The sequence below is a fragment of the Epargyreus clarus genome, unplaced genomic scaffold (assembly GCF_041222505.1).
Source record: "Epargyreus clarus isolate Ecla_fem2 unplaced genomic scaffold, WU_Ecla_fem_2.2 ptg000022l, whole genome shotgun sequence".
Lineage (NCBI taxonomy): Eukaryota > Metazoa > Arthropoda > Insecta > Lepidoptera > Hesperiidae > Epargyreus > Epargyreus clarus.
In genome coordinates, this window is record NW_027332229.1 from 2,653,608 (window position 1) to 2,674,317 (window position 20,710).

Sequence of the window (20,710 nt, forward strand, 5' to 3'; positions counted from 1 at the left end):
AAACATCGACATTATTTTGTAAAAGTAATATGCAGAAAAGAACATATTGTGATGGGAACTAAATATGTCATAATGATAAAATAAAATATTACAATTTTTTTCCAGATAACGATGACTATTTATTGAATTCGATTGCGCGTGGCGACGCGTCGCCACACCGTACACACTACTGCATATAGACTGTATATATATACCATCGTATAGCGTGGCCACGGCATGCGTCGCCACGCCAGAAATCGGTTTTACGTGCGGCTATAGATGTTTCACATCAAAAATTCAGCGGTTGTCTTTATTAATTTTAATAAATATACAAAGAAAAATAAAATAAAAATAGTAATCCTGTTTAAAATCGATCACAGTAATGTTACACTATTCTTATATTATTTAATATCTAATGTTCAAACTCAGAAAAAAAGGAAAAATCAGTGGTAGCCTCGTCGTTAAGAAACTCGGCCTCTTGATAAATGGGTCCGAGGTTCAAACCACAGGAACGTACCTCTGAATTTTTAGATTTATGTGCGTATTAGAAAATAATTATCACTTGCTTAAACGGTGAAGGAAAACATCGTGAGGAAACCTGCATGCTTTAGAAATCTTAAAAAAACTTTTCAAAGGTATGTGAAGTCTACCAATTCGCACTTGGCCAGCGCGGCGGACTATGGCCTAATCCTTCTCATTCTGAGAGGAGACCCGTGCCCAGCAGTGGGACAGTAATGGGTTGACGATGATATAATTAAATAGATACATGTTTGGCTACAAAGGCAATTTGCTAAAAGCGAAACGTTTTACTATTAGACGTATTGATAGTAAGAGTTTTAAACGTCAGTGGATTAAGTAACTGTTCAGTAGCTTAAGCGACAAGATGGTAGCTTACGCAACTATCGCTGGTGCGATAGTATGTACTTTTTTTTTTTGTTGAAGAGGGGGAAACCTTCAAAAGGTACCCGACGCCATGGGAGTGACGCCGGGTTATGTGGGACTTTTACCGCACTAAAACCCCCCCGGTGGCCGTCCTCAGCGTTTGGTGGAGAACTCCGGGATCTCCAACGGAACACAACCGGAGTCCTCCTAACGCGATGCCCTTCTATCGGGCTCTCTCTCACATCCCCTGGTAATTACAGCGGTATGCGACCACACAAAACCGCTGTCCTTCCCGGGGTCGCTTGCTAGACGGTTTGAGCTCCCACTCTTGCCACCCGCAACCCCAGAAGCCCCTTTTAGTCGCCTCTTACGTCAGGCAAAGGATACCGTAGCCCTATTCTGGTCCCGGTACTACAGGGACAATGTATTCCAACAACCTACCTGACTTACGCCGTTTGTCCATCGCCACCGTCACCGAGCCGATACCGATAATTAATGACGGCGCCGAAGTAGCGTACATACATTTACTATAGCAGCTTGTCCACCGCACGTCCGTCACCCGAGCACCGTCATTCCGGCCGCCGATATTCCGAGTATATCGGCGTGACCGCTAGATCGGCGCCGAGATTTTGACGGGCCGATGTGCTGGCAATATAAAACACATAGGAACTTGTCAATACACTGCCGTTACACGCGTGACAGCTGTGAACAAAATAAACTGATATCGGTCGCGGTGGACAAACTATTGCCGTCACGGCGTATTAAAATTGGCCCGAAATAATGTCGTTCTCGTTTTCGGCTCGGTGACGGTGCGGTGGACAAACGACCTTACTGTTTAAATATAAAAATAAAAAACAAAATATTGAACATTTTTATTTAATACTAGCTGACCCGGCAAACGTTGTTTTGCTATATAAATAAAAAAAATGTTAAGTGTGAACAACACTTATCACTTAGGGGTATGAAAAATAGATAGTAGCCGATTCTCAGACGTACTGAATATGCATATAAAATTTGGTGAAAATCGGTAAAGCCGTTTCGGAGGAGTACGGTAACTAACAGTGCGACACGAGAATTTTATATAAGAATATTTTTGAGAATCAATTTAATTTAGATTTTTTGAATGTTTCAGGTGATATTCAATCCGACGTGTACGGCGCTGTACGCGGTGTGCTCGGACCAGGACTCGGAGGACCGCAGCCAGTTCGACACCAGCTTCAAGACCCTGGACCCCTACGACTACTCCAGCATAGGTGACTCATGTTACTGTATATTATAATACTAGCAGACCCGGCAAACTTTGTACCGCCTCAAAATCTATTTATCAAATATGTTTGATATAAAATATAGCCTATGTTACTCGTGGATAATGTAGCTTTCGAATGCTGAAAGAATTTTTAAAATCGGTCCAGTAGTTTTTGAGCCTATTCATTACAATCAAACAAACAAACAAAGTTTTCTTCTTTATAATATTAGTATAGATATGCAGGTGATATTGTGAAGGTGGTAGAACTCTCTGTGGTTCATTAAATTGTGGTACTTACTGAAGGGAATGATTTTTCTTCAATAAAAGTGAGATTGTTAGGTATTTTATTATTTTTGTGTGTTTGTGAGTGAGTGAATGATGAAAACAGTAAACGTGTGAGTGAATGTTTTTCTTACTTTATTTATAATCGAACTTAGTAAGACCTCAGGTAGGAAGATCTCATCTTATCTGGGGTTGATTACATATCCATGGGCAGCAGTACCCACTTATCATCAGACGGACCACACGCTCGTTACCATGTTTAAGTTGTTGATTTGTATGCCTGTGTGAGCGCACGTGTTTACGTGCGAATTACGAATAGCAGCCCTAAGAGGATCGCTGATAGTACAGGATCCCTAGTATAGTTTTCATCATTTATTAATAACAAGCTGATTTTTCGTGAGTAGCTTCGTTTCGACAAGACGCCCAACATTTTTCCTTACAGCAATGTTGGTAAATGGTAGCTTGATGGGGCAGCAAGGATAAAATATGTTGACCGGACGAATTCTAAAAATTTATTAGTAACCAAATTTTTCTTTGTTAATTATCAAGATAATTATTTAAATAACGTGAAAAAATATTTGTCCTACAAAATATAAGGTTTTTATTAAGGCGTCCCCCCACTCCAACATGTATCATAAACAAGGTCATGAAAAATAATTACTAACCAGCTGATTTTTTTTTTATTGGCTGTCTACCATTTACATAGTCTACCATGCACATTGTCCTACAAATTACATGGTATGTCATCTCGGACCTACGCTGAAAAGATGTTAATTCCGCAGGATTATTTTTTTTATTAGTAACTGTAGGACAAAGGTATCACGTGATAGGATAATATAATTTTTATCTAAATAAAACAATGTCCTACAAAAAAAAGGGTAACTTTTATTAATCCTACAAGATTTGTAATTTAACTATAATATAATATAAATAAACTATAAAACTGGCGGACTGGAATAACGTACTTCGCAATTTGTAGGACAATGTGGGTAGTAAGCTGTGTAAATGTTAGACAGCTAATAAAAAAAAAATCAGCTGGTTAGTAATTATTTTTCATGACCTTGTTTATGATACATGTTGGAGACGGGGGACGCCTTAAAAAAAACCTTATATTTTGTAGGACAAATATTTTTTCACGTTATTTAGATAATTGTCTCGATAATTAATAAAAAAAAATCGGTTAGTAATATTTTTTTTTGATTCGTCAAATCAACATATTTCATCCCTATTATTTTAGTTATAAACCACAATCGAGAACTTTCGTACGAGAATTTGTTGGGCGTCTCATTGAAACGAAGCTATTCTGGAATACTCAGCTTGATACTAATTATTTTTACATTAAGTATTAGTACTACAACTTTTAAGTGTAGGTCCGAGATGACATACCATGTAATTTGTAGGACAATGTGCATGGTAGACTATGTAAATGGTAGACAGCCAATAAAAAAAAAATCAGCTGGTTAGTAATTATTTTTCATGACCTTGTTTATGATACATGTTGGAGAGGGGGGACGCCTTAATAAAAACCTTATATTTTGTAGGACAAATATTTTTTCACGTTATTTAAATAATTATCTTGATAATTAACAAAGAAAAATTTGGTTACTAATAAATTTTTAGAATTCGTCCGGTCAACATATTTTATCCTTGCTGCCCCATCAAGCTACCATTTACCAACATTGCTGTAAGGAAAAATGTTGGGCGTCTTGTCGAAACGAAGCTACTCACGAAAAATCAGCTTGTTATTAATAAATGATGAAAACTATACTAGGGATCCTGTACCATGACGCCACCAACACGTGTATTGGCGAGTCACCGACTTAGACCTAGATTTATTGCAGACTAGTTTTTGCCCGCGGCTTCGCCCGCGTTTAAAAGAAAATAATATGACATACTAACATACCTATATAAAACTGAATATTCGTACCTTCATTGGAATTCCAGTGGCGCCATCTGGCGAAAATTGGTCGTACCAACTCTAAAACCTTCGTGGGCTCATGGACAACAACTTTGCTAAAGATCATCACTTGATCAAATGCAAAGTTTACGAATCAATCCTTACTAATATCGATTAAAATAATCGATTTTTTTGGTCCAAAAGATCGATTCTCCGATTAATCAATCTTAGATCGCCATCCCTAGTTCCCGTGGGATTTCCGGGATAAAAACTATCCTATGTCCTTTCTTGGGCCTCAGACTATCTTTGTACAAAATTTCATTAAAATCGGTTCAATGGTTTAGGCGTGAAGAAAAGACAACCAGACAGACAGACAGACAGAGTTACTTTCGGATTTATAATATTAGTAAGGATTAGCAATTTCGCAATTACCAATCAATACTTTCCTTAATTATTGTAACATTAAAATGTGTATTCTTAATCCAACTTAGATAGGAATCACTAGCCTTAAATATAAGAGTTTTTAATGTAATTTTAATATAATTAAATTAGTTTTAAAGTAAATCTGGCTTTTTTTTGGAGCCTCCGAGAGCAGCAAACGTAATTTGCGTATGTGTGTGCGCGTACGCATCCGTGCGCATGGGTGGGTGTATATCGCGGTGTATGAGTCAGATGAACGTATCTACATTTTGTCAATTTTACAGGAGAGCAAAAATAGTGTGACAATTCGCCATTTCAAACTTTGCCAGCTGATTAATAGAGATTATATACGGTTATGATATTGTGATGATACAGTGATAATATTGTGGACATACAATAATCTATGATTAAAAATATATTTGTTGCAAATACGTTCTTATAGGTCTAACAGTTAACATGATAATTAAAACTAATTTAACGGTACTCATAATACGTTATTCTGGTTCAGTCGAAAGTTATTTCTTTTTTTGTAACTTGTGACATATTGAATATAGCGTAACGTCGTTTTGCTATTTCATAAAGGACTACATTGTGAACTGTTTTGTGAAAAGAACGTTATTTTGATTTTTTGTAGATACGTTTATCTGACTCTTAGACTGCGATATGTATTCGTGCATGCTTGCCTATATGTATGCGTTTGTTTCTGTGTGTGAGACATGTACTAACAAACCACTCGTCTGTCCACAGCGACGATCGACGTGAAACGCAACATATACTCGCTGAGCGTGTCCCGGTGGGGCACCCAGATCTCCGTCGTGGAGAACCTCGGCGACTTCGAGCAGGTGCAGGAGTCCTGCGTCAAGATATACGACGTCGGCCGGCGGCGCGACCACGACGACGACGCGGTGAGTGGCTCGCTGAACAGTCGCGCGGCTTATATAGAGACAGCTCGGTGGCTTATAGTCTGTAACGTGAGATATACGACGTCGGCCGGCGGCGCGACCACGACGACGACGCGGTGAGTGGCTCGCTGAACAGTCGCGCGGCTTATATAGAGACAGCTCGGTGGCTTATAGTCTGTAGCGTGAGATATACGACGTGGGCCGGCGGCGCGACCACGACGACGACGCGGTGAGTGGCTCGCTGAACAGTCGCGCGGCTTATATAGAGACAGCTTGGTGGCTTATAGTCTGTAACGTGAGATATACGACGTGGGCCGGCGGCGCGACCACGACGACGACGCGGTGAGTGGCTCGCTGAACAGTCGCGCGGCTTATATAGAGACAGCTCGGTGGCTTATAGTCTGTAGCGTGAGATATACGACGTGGGCCGGCGGCGCGACCACGACGACGACGCGGTGAGTGGCTCGCTGAACAGTCGCGCGGCTTATATAGAGACAGCTCGGTGGCTTATAGTCTGTAACGTGAGATATACGACGTGGGCCGGCGGCGCGACCACGACGACGACGCGGTGAGTGGCTCGCTGAACAGTCGCGCGGCTTATATGGAGACAGCTCGGTGGCTTATAGTCTGTAACGTGAGATATACGACGTGGGCCGGCGGCGCGACCACGACGACGACGCGGTGAGTGGCTCGCTGAACAGTCGCGCGGCTTATATAGAGACAGCTCGGTGGCTTATAGTCTGTAGCGTGAGATATACGACGTGGGCCGGCGGCGCGACCACGACGACGACGCGGTGAGTGGCTCGCTGAACAGTCGCGCGGCTTATATAGAGACAGCTCGGTGGCTTATAGTCTGTAGCGTGAGATATACGACGTGGGCCGGCGGCGCGACCACGACGACGACGCGGCGAGTGGCTCGCTGAACAGTCGCGCGGCTTATATAGAGACAGCTCGGTGGCTTATTTTTTTGCCGTATATTTTATTTTCTGAGATATATTTTGATAGTTTCATGAATTATTGGGGGTCATTCGAGTATTGCAAGCTCACCTATTTGTGATTACAAGACATAAAAGAAATTTAGTAATATTCGTCCATTAATAATTTGTGATTTGATCCATTATGCCTTTAACGTCAATAAGATACCTAAGTTTATTCTATTTAAGCCATTTTATATATGAATACTTATTTATTTTCATTCTGTGTGTGTGCAGGAGGAAGAGGAGGAGGAGGAGCTCCCGGGAGGCTCCGAAAACGACGACGGTTCAGATTCCGGCTCCGAGAACGAGGACGCTTGTGAGTCATTCAAATTAATACTTATTACACATGCATATTATATAATGTTATTTACTCCTTTGAGTCGAACAGTGAAAATAAAGACTTTGTATTTCTCTATAAGCAAGGGCAAATATATACATATACAGGGTGAATTTTTAAAACGGGCCTTCAAGGCCAAATCCGAAACTATAAGGATTAGCGAAAAATGCTGAAAGGAGTTACGAGGCCGATTTTGATAAAAACTATAAATGCATCATTACTTTTTTAAAATAACTTTTTCCCTAACCGGGAATCGAACGAGTTCATTTTGAAAAAAAATACACCCTCTATATTATTCCACTATCTGATAGTGTTGCTTATAAGGATCAAAATCTGGGAAGTAATGATAAATGACAAACCAAAGGAAAAGCCTCAATTTTAAGAAAATACATATTTTTTCATACTAATTTGGCAGTTAAGTTCCCGCCATTCATCAATTTAAACAATTCGTGTATTAACATTTTTTTTGGCTCAATGTTTCAAATCATTCGAAAGCGGACGTTTTGTTCTCCAAGAATTTATATTTTTATGTCCGACTTAGTTGAGGTTATTTTAAGGACCATTATTATAGATTTAACTTGCTATGGGCGGAGTTTCGTTTAATACAGACGTAAAGTTGACTATTTGCAAAAATGACTTTTTCGAGTCAAATCTGAGTGATTACTAATCAAAGAGATAAAGAAAATCATATTTAACGTTTAAACGAAGTTGTAAACAACACACAATAAAAAATTACTATTTAATCAGTTATCTATTTCTATTAAAAAATTAATCCTAAAAACGGCGGTAACTTATTTGCCAAACTATTACTTTCTCATACTAAGCCGTAAGTCATGGTCATAACATCGAATAATTAGTTGATTAACCAGCAAATTATTCAATGGTATGACTTATGTATGTTTCTAAAGAATTATACATAAATCATTTGTTATGTATAATCCTTAAGGATTAGTATGTCAATGTATGAAAAAATAAGTATTTTCTTCAAAATTTTCCTTTTCCTTTAATTTGTCACATAATATTACTTCCCAGAATTTGATCTTTATAAGCAACACTATCAGATAGTGAAATAATATAGAGGGTGTATTCTTTTTCAAAATGAACTCGTTCGATTCCCGGCTAAGGAAAAAAATATTAAAAAAAACTAATGATGCAGTTTTAGTTTTTATCAAAATCGGCCTCGTAACTCCTTTCAGCATTTTTCGCTAATCTTTATACTTTCCGATTTGGCCCTGAAGGCCCGTTTTAAAAATTCACCCTGTATATAATATTCGATGTATTTTTTACAAATACTGGTTTTAAGTGACTACTAGAATATATAATGTAAAATGAATTTGTTAATAAAAGAAAAATGGCATTAAAAATTTAATTTTAGGTATTTAAATAAACTTATTAGGGGACGTACCCATACTACGTGACCTATTTTTTTAATATTTTTCGACCCCTCCCCCCCTTCTGTAACCACCCATAGTATATGCTAGACCCCCCCCCCCCCTCAAATTGTTACGTAGTATTAGAGATGGTTGTACTACGTAAATTTGGGACTAGGTATGGCGCGACGAGCAAAAAAAAAAAAACGGGAACTGTGCCGGCGCGACGAGCAAATTTTTGTGAAGCTTTATACAGGCGATCGACATTATTATATACGCCTAGCACGGATTCTTACTACGCGACAAAAATCTAAGCCAGTCCTGTGACTTAGCGTAACATTTTAAAGACCATCCTCCCCCCCCCCCTAAATGGGTCACGTAGTATGGGTACGTTCCCTTAGTGCGTATTGTATGAGTCCTATTTACATAATTATAAATGTGTGTGTACAGTGGCTCGGTCGTTGCTTCGTAACGCAGTGATGGGTCTAGCGGAGGACGGATCCGGCTCGAACAGTTCCCCGGACTCGGACCGCGGACCCCGCCCGCCGAGACGCCGCAGACGACGCCGCGCTAGGGTATGTACATGTGACTCTTTTTATAATATAGGAGTAGCAGACGAGCATGCAGTCCACCTGATGGTAAGTGGCTACTGCCGCCCATGGACATCTGTAATCAACCCCAGATAGGATTAGATATTCCTACCTGAGGTCGGCCGCTGATGCGCCGCTACCTCTGAGAACTAAGCTGGAATGTCTCGGAAAAGTATGTCTCCCTTACCACACTTCAAACCAGAACACAACAGCGTATAACACTGCTGTTATAACAGAAATAGGTGTGGCGGTGGTGCAGCTGGAACCAGAGGAGTCTACCAACTTTAAAATCTAATCTATTTGGGCTCGAACACAAAACTGCGATGCGACGCGATGCGAATTCGCAACGCAGAAAATTGCGATGCGAATTGCTGCGATGCGATATCGTGCGGCGTAGCGTCTCTCAGGGTGACCAACAACAACAACCACTGTGCGATGCGAATCAATTCGCAAGTTCTTGCGATGCGTCGAGGGAGCTCGCAGATTTTTGCGATGCGACGTCGCATCGCAGTTTTGTGTACGAACCCTTTAATCTATTTATAATACCTATCTAATGGTACAGATGTCCATGGAAGGTAGTGACCACTTTCCATCAAATGGACTTTATGTTCGTTTGCTACTATAATTTAAAAAAAAAATATTTTTTAAAGATACTTAAAAGTTAATTGGTTAGTAAGAATTAATTTTAAGTTATATATTATTTAAGTTATACTTGACGTAGCGTAAAATCATTGACGCATTTTCCATCAGATATGTACTGGTTGACCCTATGACTATGACCCTATGACCCTATGACTGGTTCTTGGACTGGACTTTTGATGTGAAACATCTATAGCCGCACGTAAAACCGATTTCTGGCGTGGCGACGCATGCCATGGCGTCGCCACGCTATACGATGGTATATATATACAGTCTATATGCAGTAGTGTGTACGGTGTGGCGACGCGTCGCCATGCGCAAAAATCGTAATATTTTATTTTATCATTATGACATATTTAGTTCCTATCACAATATGTTCTTTTCTGCATATTACTTTTACAAAATAATGTCGATGTTTCACATCTGCCAGGCGTCCCGTGACGGCTCACATTTTTTTTTTAGTTCAAAATGTAACAATGTGCAATGTATTACCAGGCTCAGCCCGCGGCGGCGGCGGCGGACGGCATCAGCAGCGACAGCGACGTGGAGGTGGACCTCGGCGACATCATCGAGTTCGAGCTCGACTAGACTAAATAAATAAATTTATTATAATGCCGTAAAGACTATTATTTTATACTGTCGCCAGTTTTTTTTATATAATATAGGAGTAGCAAACGAGCGTGCAGTCCACCTGATGGTAAGTGGCTACTGCCGCCCATTGACATCTGTAATCAACCCCAGTTAGGATTAGATATACCTACCTGAGATCGGCCACAGATGCGCCGCTACCCCTGAGGACTAAGCTGGAACGCCTCGGATAAGTATGTCTCCCTTACCACACCCTTCAAACCAGAACACAGCACCCTAACACTGCTGTCATAACAGCAATAAGTGTGGCGGTGGTGCCGCCGAAGTCGAACCACAAAGGTTTCTACCACCTTCAAGTTGTAGATCTTTTGGGATGCCTATTTGTATAATGCGTTTGAGAGAAGACAGTAATGGGTTTACGAGTAGATTTAAGTGACAATACGTGACGTTTGGTGTCGTACATTGCCAATCATTTCATTTCAATTTGCTTCTATAAGAAGAGTTTATGATACACAATAGAACATAATTATTTAACGAAGGTTAATTAATTAACTTCTTTCTTTGTATAAGATCTACGCAACCCTTTTTTTTTGTTATCGAGGGAGAAACCTTCAAAAGGGACAATGTGGGAACGACGCCGGGTTATGTGGGATTTTTACCGCACTAAAACCCCCCCGGTGGCCGTCCTCTGCGCTGCGTGCTCCGGGATCACCAAAGCAACGCAACCGGAGTCCTCTTAGTGCGTTGCTCCGTCGAGCTCCGCCCAGGTGAGTTTGTATCGCCACGCCATCTGGTGTGTACAACGGTATGCGACCACACATACAGCTGTCCTTCCCGGGGTCGCTGACGGGCGGTTCAAGCTCCCACTCTAGCCACCCGCAACCCCGAAAGCCCTTTTTAGTCGCTTCTTACGACAGGCAGGAGATATCGTAGCCCTTTTCTGGTCCCGGAACTACAGGGACCAAGATCTGCGCAACCCTAGCTGTAGAATATGAAGATAGTTTCCCTAATAAATAAATAGATGGCGCTCTGTACATTTATGGACCCAGTAATAGTGTTCTATTTAAACTTTTAATAGAATTACTGTTGTAACTATCGATGTAGATTAACGTCATATTAATATTTCTATTCCATTTAAAATATCAAATCACTAAATGGTGCACATCATAGAAGAAAAATGTTCCCTGTTCCATGATGCACATTATTTAGCTAGCGCCATCTATCAAGAGGTAAATATACTTCATAGTTAAGTAGTAAGCAATCAAGTTTGATTAATATTTGTTGAAAACAGCGCCATCTAGTTCATAAACAAGTATTTTTTGTAACCAGCGCCATCTATTGGTGAGTAGTTTACTGCGATATTTCTATTGAACGACAGATGGCAGTAGTGAGAGCCTATACAAATTACCTCGCTTGATTGCTTTACAATTTTAACACAGTATAAGGATTAGGGAATGCAATCCCGATCTCGCGAGATCGTCTTTTACCCGAAACAAATTGTAGCTAGTTAGCTACACTGAAGACGGTACGGCGTTATTATTTTATCATTAGGACAGAATTTATTACATTTTTCAACATTTAGGGCGTGTAACTTGATAGCGCATGCGTCATGTAATATCCAAGTATTCGCAGTGGACAACCCACGTTTTTGTTATCTTATGACTATAAATAAATAGAGAAGTAGAATCCTTTAACGGAGGTCCACGAGAGATTATCTTTTTCAAGAATGAGATTGGATTAATTATAAATTTGTCAAATTATCGAATTGGATATTGAACTATTTAACTTCTATTAATGGTAGTTATGACACTTATGACGCATGTTAGTAATAATAAATTAAAACTTTTGGTAGAACCCTTTGTGGTTCGACTCCGGCGGCACCACCGCCACACCTATTTCTACCTAATAACAGCAGTGTGAGGCGCTGCTGTGTTCCGGTTTGAAGGGTGTGGTAAGGGAGACATACTTTTCCGAGGCGTTCCAGCTTAGTCTTCAGGAGTAGCGGTGCAACTGTGGCCGACCTCAGGCGGGAATATCTAATCCTATCTGGGGTTGATTACAGATGTTCATGGGTGGCAGCAGCCACTTACCATCAGGTGGACTGCATGCTCGTCTGCTACTCCTAAATTATAAAAAAAAACAATATTTTTTGTGTACCAAAATTTATAATTTGACCTTTTTAGGAAGGTTTTGCTTATATAATAAGTTAAGGTTGATTCATTACTAAGCGACGTATAAGAAATGTAGATTATAAAGGCATTATGGCCGTAGATATCGTCTTGTTAAGGGGGGATGCGGTGAAGAAGTATATAGTCGAGGTCAGCAAAAAAGTTCTCCTGTTTAAAGAAATTTTCTGGGTTGGAGATAACCTTTAACCTCTCTTATACACACCCATGGACGACACCTATCGTTTAAAAATACTTGTATATTACAGAAAGGTATTACATTGAAGCAATATTAAGTAGTTCAAATAAAACACATTAGTCATATTTCATTTTAATCCATTTTATTCTTTCGTATCATAAATAATATGTTTGGGATATCACAATTTGTTTGTTTAATACTCGCCAAAAATCTATATACTGTTTCTATGCACTTCCATAAAATAAATCGCATTAATACTACGGTTATGCGTACAATACAAATTAAATTACACATATAAAATTATTACGTAAAAAAATCTTTGAATTCCATAGTTTTATTAATATCTTTACACACGTTTTGGTTATATTTGTAACAATTATACTTCTGTGTGAAAAAATGCGTTGTCACCCTATTACTGTCCCACTGCTGGGCACGGGTCTCCTCTCAGAATGAGGGATAAGGCCATAGTCCACCGCGCTGGCCAAGTGCCTTGCGAAAATTGGCATTTCGAAAAGGTTTAGTATCAAATTCAAAGTATCGTGAAGATCTCAAATTTTACCTTTGGGCAGTTATGGTCAATGGTCCAAAATCATTTTATTCTATTAAATAAGTGCCCACAAGTGGGACTGGACGAACATTTAGGTAAGTGTTTTACCAAGTGTTAAAGATATTTCACATCGATACAATATTAGGTACAAATATAACCAAACTTATTAACTAAGTCAATTAACATAAAGTAACTAAAGATAAATGAAACTACAAAAATAAATGGAGATCTAATTCAAGTAAACACACCACCCATTCCATTGTAAGGAACTTACATAGTTATATTGACGCGAAATAATAGCCATTAGAAAAGTTCTGTTTTACGAAGTAGAGTTTCTCAAACTGTGCGTTGGGTCGTCTTGGGGAATCATAATAGCCCTTTTCTTTAAAATGAACCTTTCCCTTTAGTTTGTCATTAATCATTACTTTCCAGAATTTTGGCCTTATAAACGACACTATCCAATGGTGGAATGATACAGGTGTTTTTTTTTTTCAAAATGATCTCGTTCGATTTTCGGACACGATGTTTTTTTAATGATGTTTTACGGCTTTGGCTCTTTGCCTTTCAGCATAACTTTATTGTACTTTCATATCGGACACGATAAGATGTACCCATAGATTAGTAGATGTACCTATCTATATTTATCTGTTTCAACAAGTATTCCTATTGATATCGCTATTTTATATTTTTATTTTTCCCAAGCTTATTTCCTTTAACGGCAAACAAGCTGTTACGCCTATTAGTTTGAACTGTATTCAAAAATATAGTCCTTAACTTTAGAATGGATGGTGTTTTAAAAATTGGTTAAATAAGTCCTAAAAATAATAATTATTAAGGTAATTAAGGGAAATTACTGGCTATTTACTAAAAAAATCCAAATACAATATAAATGACACACTTAATGTAATTCAAACATTTTAACATATAGATAGATACTTTATTTTACTATTACTATGTACATTAAGACTAGTAGGCTCCATACCTCATAGCACTAACAAAATCTTTTGAAGTGGAAATTAAAAATAAAGTTATAAGGAAAGCCATTCACGAAATAAGGAATTTGAGTTTACCAGACAATGACTACTTACGAAATGTTGTTAAAAAAATATGAAAATATGAAGTATGTTGCATTTTATGTGGTATTAGGTGATCATTTAAATATTACATACGCAGAATTTAGTCAAATTTAGAGTACGATAGAAGCGCAGTTTCGGTAATCTTTGGCCAAAAACCGTCGTCAAAACTTTCGGCTTAGGTCGAAATAGGCTGCATTTTTTCTTCCGCTTCGGCCGAAGATAGTGATGATAGCCGATTACTTCCTCTCCTATCCGATTTGGTGCTTACATAGTACTTAAATGATCCCTTTTTGTTCAGACATTTTAACAGTACCTACAGGTCAATGCTAATATTTATTTGGCACACGAAATCTGTCTACTTTGCATTTTAAAAATAAACGAAGGGACAGGGACAACACTAAAATTATAATCAAGTTAAAGTGAATTAATTATATTGCTTAATATCAAAATTAAATGCAATTACACTAGCTAGCGACATATTTACAAACAGACCACAGAGCAGACAGTAAGAAGAAATTCCTTACAGTAAGCTTTGTAAGTTTCCTAATCGGTTGATGTCTGACCCCTGAGGGGTTCTAAAAAAAACAACAATATCTGAATAAGGAGGAAGTTGCAATAATGGAAAGAATATTTAATAAGTTACTCATATTATCGTATTTGACTCTAAAATTAATGACAAAACACGTTGTATTAAGTTTGTTATTTCGAGGACGAGTAAAAAGTTACCCCGTTGATAAAACGAAACGTATAGTTTTAATAAAATCGTTCTTATTATTGCCATTGCAATGGCTGTGTTCTGAAATCAATAAATTATATTGTAAAATTATCCAAAATAATATAACAGTTATATTTTATTATAACGATAACTGCTGTTGTAACTACCATTATAACATTTATTAAAGGTTGTCTAAATAGCAGTTGCTATTTCCTTATATTATTTTTTCTCATTGTCTGCTCTGCGGTAACTATACAATTTAAAACATACACTATTATTGTCTATAACATGATATTCCAGCCTTCCGGCCAAGCATCCAGCATCTATAAATTCGTTATAATACGCTTTTATATAAATAAATTACACAAATTATTACGTTACGTTATTATTATATTACGTTTGTATTATATTAAGTCAAACCTTTATTTTTATAGTGTACAAAAATGGTTTCTCCATTAAAATTCATTAACTTTCATTGTTTATTTATATATTTATTGTTATTATTTTGAATTATATTTCTTATACAGTCAAACTATCCAATGTTAAATTGTCTCGTGTAATTACCGTAAATAGGTGTAAGTAGTTTCAATTTCTAATTGGAGGAAAAGTAAGTAGTACATTTAATTAAATATTTCAAAAACATTATACTTATTTGCATTTATGTCATCGAAACACCCAGCGTGCTATGTCAGTAACAGATTTTACTTCGAACTGACCTGGGGACCTACCACCATCTTTTAAACCACCATAGTTCAGGAAAGTTTTATTTCAATATTGCATCCACATTATTGTGTTTCGTACCACGATCTCCTTAAAACGATTTTATTTTATTCCTGTCGAGCCATGTAAACCTAAACCCTTAATCATTTTTCGATTATTTATTGTATAAAACCAACTGAAATTGTCATATTTTGCTTAAACAATAAATTTCTTGCAAAGAAAGAATGAATAATTTCGACCGACATCATATAAAACTACTTATTGTAATATTATAAAAACAATCCTACTTTAACGAGGTCGTGGTATGAAATTTCAATGTATGATTAAACTAATATTGTTTAAGAGATGGTAGTAGGCCCCCTGTGTTATAGGTTCATAGAATTTAGCAATGTCTATGCATTTTATTTGTAATTGCTTATTTCTACCTAATAACTGCAGTGTTAGGTGCTGCTGTGTTCCGGTTTGAAGGGTGTGGTAAGGGAGAAAGACTTTTCCGAGGCGTTCTAGCTTAGTCCTCAGGGGTAGCGGCGCATCTGTGGCCGACCTCAGGTAGGAATATCTAATCCTATCTGGGGTTTATTACATTACAGATGTCCAAGGGCGGCAGTAGCCACTTACCATCAGGTGGACTGCATGCTCGTCTGCTACTCTTATATTATAAAAAAAAAAATGAATGTGCTAAACACAGGCCGTGCTTTTCGAACAATAACCATACGAATTGCGACATAATCAACCATTTAAATTCAAATTGCCTATAAATTATGCGTTTTGTTAATTGCGTAATAAAATATGTGTTTTAACAGTAAAATATTTCCAGCAATTATTTAGCAACATTGAGTAAACTATGAAAAGTCACGTATATATTTTCTATTATTTTGTATAAACTTATGCCAATTATTGCGTTATAGGTATATTGTAAAATTTTAATTATAAAAATGTTCATGGAAACAATTTAATATTAGCAATTTGTGTTTTGTTATAAATATTTTATAAATATTTTTATATTGTTATATGTGATTTTTTTCATAATGATTGGTGTAGAAATATTTTTATAAATTAACCAATTTTCATTCTTTATTAAAACAGCATGTTTCTGCGAGTTTTTATTTAATTGTGAAAGCGGCAATGTACACAGTCATTTGTAATTTTACTAAAATGTTCCATTACTTATGAAACAGTGTGGATGACATAATGCGATAAGTGGCGCTGAAATTACTATATTTTCCACTTATTGACAAATTTTTGACAATGTAATCAACGCCAATTTGTAATAATTAATGTTACCTAATTTTTGGTTACCAGAGGTCGAAATTTGACTATTTTTGGAGGCACTAAAGACAAATTTCGAGCTGTATTACACAAAAATTGGTTAACATTGATTATTACGAATTGGCGTTGATTACATTGTCAAAAATCTGTCTAAAATGGAAAATATAGTAATGCTCAAGCATATCAGAACTTGAAATGAAGGCATTACTTTATCAAGATTGTGTTAGTTAGCTTCCATCCTCCACATTTTATTCAAACGCGTCTTTATTTTACTTGTACTTATAATGAGAAACTCATTCGTCTATTGAGAATGACGTAGAAACATCGAGGTTATACGTAAAATTGAGAAATGTGGTCTCAGGTTTTATTTTACCTATATTTTTTACAAGTTTCCATGAGAAAATCAAATTCAGCCACACATTCAAAACATGATAATGTTTTGATGACATAATGATGTTTGATGACATAATGATAACATGATAATGTTTTGAATGTGTGGCTGAATGAGGTACGTCTCTGAGCTAAAAAATGAGGTACGTCTTTGAAAATCTTTGGCATCCCAAAGATTACCTCATTTTTTAAAATAGAATACACTAACTTCTAAAGATATATTTAAATGAATTAATTTCCTTTCATTATTTAAGATATATCAACAAATGAACACAATTTTAAATATAAAGAATAAAGATTTTACGTATCATACATTTATTGATATTTATATTTTACAACGCTAAAGATTATACTATAAAATTATAATCTACTTTAAAACAGTATTAACATAAATATTAGCATAACTACAGTATTTACAAGTTATTTACATGAAAAAACTGTTATTAAAATAACGAAATAACGCTATTTTAGGGGAACAAAAGTACAGAAAAATAGCTATTCTCAATCATAATTTCAAATAAAAAACTTTGGCCATCACTATCTTAGAAAAATAACGTTATTCCATTCGTTATTTATAACCGGTTATAACGTATCCGTTATAAGTTTCACGTCAAAAATAACAGGTTGTTCCCTGTTTTATTATTTATCAATGTACATATTCGTTAACACCTCCGCCATGATGGTGAAACTGTTGTGTGTTGTCGACTATAACGCTGGTGTACGCCGCTTCTTGTACTGACGGACTAGGCGTCATTTTGCCGAAATTAGTCCCGAAATTCCCTTCAACCGGTCGGCCATTTTGTTGGCTATTGTGACCGTAAAACGAGATTAAGTTCGTGTAATTATACTGTTGATTTATTTCAGAACTTTCGATGGAGCTACATGAGGAGGAGCTCGCAGAGAACGGGCGTTGGTTTTGTGGGTAATTCACATAATTATTCGGTATCACTTCGGGTTCGGTGTAGTTTTCGTTGTAAAATAACTCCGGGTAGGTTCCGTTATGGTGGTAGTCTTCTTGCGTTTCGTAGGACGGGATGACTGGTAGGGTATACTCTGGGTAGTTGTACCCCCCAGAAGAGTCGGTGCTGAAGTCGCTCTCGTTTAAGTGTATGTGGTTTATTTTGTCCGTGTGTCGGATGTGGGGGATTTGGGGGGAGGTGGTGGTTGTGGGGACGTGTGGGGGAACGTCCACGTGGTTCAGTTTCGGCGGGCCTTGGTCGATGTTCAGTATCAGATGTTTTTCCTCGATGTCGCTGTAACAAAATATTTTTTTGATTCATCAGCAACCCATTAACGTCCCACTGCTGGGCACGGGTCTCCTCTCAGAATGAGAAGGATTAGGCCATAGTCCACCGCGCTGGACAAGTGCGTATTGGTAGACTTTACATACCTTTGAGATTTGTTTTTTATAAATCTCTCAGGTATGTAGGTTTCCTCACGATGTTTGCCTTCACCGTTTAGCAAGTGATAATATATATTTTGATAAGTACTCATTTATTTGTAAGTTACGTGACAATTCCATCAATAATGTAGAGGAAGATGAGATAAAAGGAAACTGTATTTAATAGTGTTTATTCTTTAGTCAACTGGTTGTTTTTTAGTTATGATCAGTAGCATTACCATGAGTTGGCATAGAAACGCCACTATAGAAATGGTAAATAGAAAACTATTGTCATTTTGCTAGTGAATAACATAACTACTATCGTTACGGTATTTCTTGACAACGTCTGTCAAATTAATGACTCATGGGACCGAATTTGTATGGCAATAGATCATAATGACATTCGCTAGCGATTTGATTTCGATAGGTTTTTTACGTATCGAGTTACGTCACTACGGATTTTAGTTCTACGAGTAACCACCAGAGGCGCTGTACAATTTTTCATACATTTATTTTACGCAGTCGCTAGCGAGTAATACTTTTGTAAACTCATGGTAGTCCTACAGGGCTAATAAGACATGATGACTGCATAATTTACTATAGTCAATAGTACACAGCGTAGAGTAGTAATATGCATTGTATTTCATTGCTCATCATATTATAATCACTTAGTGAGTAAGTGAGTCACATTTTTTGCTTTAAAATACTTTTTATCCGTAAGATATAGGTATGTTACGTAGTCGTTATGTATGTATTATTCGTTATATCGTACTATATAAATAACCTTACTTAGTCAAAACGCAAAAGTCAATATTATTTAATATTAATTTCGTTACATTAACAATGAATTATTGAGAATGAAATAAATACCTAATCTGTGAACAAATAATTATATTCATGTTTTATATCTAAGTAGTTCTCAGTAACATTATGTTACTTGTATTCGAAGGTGGTAGAACCCTTTGTGGTTCGACTCCGGCGGCACCACCGCCACACCTATTTCTACCTAATAACAGCAGCGTTAGGCGCTGCTGTGTTCCGGTTTGAAGGGTGTGGTAAGGGAGACAGACTTTTCTGAGGCGTTCCAGCTTAGTCCTCAGGGGTAGCGACGCATCTGTGGCCGACCTCAGGTAGGAATATCTAATCCTATCTGGGGTTGATTACAGATGTCCATGGGCGGCAGTAGCCACTTACCATCAGGTGGACTGCATGCTCGTCTGCTACTCTTATATTATAAAAAAAAAACTTGTTATCATATTTTATTAATTATTTAGTGAAGTAAGTTGTAGTAGGTACCTACTAATAGCAGTAGTAGTTTAGTAAAGTGTAAATTACCTGAGTACATAGTTGACGGAGACGATACAATGCGGTCGTGAGGAACGGGAGTTGTGGACGATGGTAGCGTAGCTCTGCATCCACACCCAGCCGCCCGACTTGGTTAAGAAGCGGTAGTAGCGTGACGTCACTTGCCCTTTCGTTAGCACTAGAGGTACAAGAGTTAGTACATTAAAAGATGTATTTACTATGCTTATATACTTATAACATAGCGGCGGATTTTGCTTCAGGTCTGTGGGGAAAGTGGTAGACGAGTGTTTGATAAGAGACACACATATTTCTGCCTAATAACAGCAGTATTAAACGCTACTGTGTTCTGGTTTGAAGGGTGTTGTAAGGGTGACATACTTATTCGAGCCAATACAGCACAGTTCTCAGAGGTAGCGGCGCATCTGCGTGTGGTCGAACGCGTGTAAGAGTCTAATCTTATCTGGGGTTGATTACAGATGTCCATGGGCAGCAGTAGACTTACCAGCTGGACTGCATGCTCGTCTGCTACTCCTATATTATATAAAAACACAGGTACCTACTTGCACATTTACTTTATTGCTAAGAAGACATACTATCGTCCACATAACTTATTTTAAACTAACTTAAAACATACTTACGTGTACAATGTGAGTATCGCATGTGTAGCACATCAGTTCCGTGGATGTAGTGGTACAGGGTCTTCTCTATCAGGTCCTGGGGTTCGTAGCCGGTGAGAGTGGCCACTCTGTTGACAAAGTACTTACGTTACTTATTATACGGATTGACTAACTTACAGTTTACGACAAGAAACATGTATTTCTGAATAAATAATAA

The 20,710-nt window shown here is 37.6% G+C and overlaps 2 protein-coding genes across 2 annotated transcripts in view; one reads left to right on the forward strand and one right to left on the reverse strand.

The window, feature by feature from the left end:
* The window catches only part of mahj (LisH and WD40 domain-containing protein mahjong), a 42,212-nt gene extending 32,076 nt beyond the window's left edge, over positions 1-10,136 (forward strand). The window contains exons 30-34 of the mRNA XM_073085144.1: positions 1,994-2,114; positions 5,454-5,611; positions 6,820-6,901; positions 8,743-8,867; positions 10,017-10,136. Of these exons, the coding sequence (XP_072941245.1) occupies positions 1,994-2,114; positions 5,454-5,611; positions 6,820-6,901; positions 8,743-8,867; positions 10,017-10,109 (579 nt within the window). The 3' untranslated portion in view covers positions 10,110-10,136. The remainder of the gene's footprint in view (positions 1-1,993; positions 2,115-5,453; positions 5,612-6,819; positions 6,902-8,742; positions 8,868-10,016) is intronic.
* Positions 10,137-17,430: 7,294 nt separating this feature from the next.
* Positions 17,431-20,710, reverse strand: part of sim (bHLH transcription factor single-minded) — a 63,069-nt gene continuing 59,789 nt past the window's right edge. Inside the window, exons 7-9 of the mRNA XM_073085140.1 lie at positions 20,515-20,621; positions 19,907-20,054; positions 17,431-18,443 (exon numbers count right to left, since the gene is read on the reverse strand). Of these exons, the coding sequence (XP_072941241.1) occupies positions 17,837-18,443; positions 19,907-20,054; positions 20,515-20,621 (862 nt within the window). The 3' untranslated portion in view covers positions 17,431-17,836. The remainder of the gene's footprint in view (positions 18,444-19,906; positions 20,055-20,514; positions 20,622-20,710) is intronic.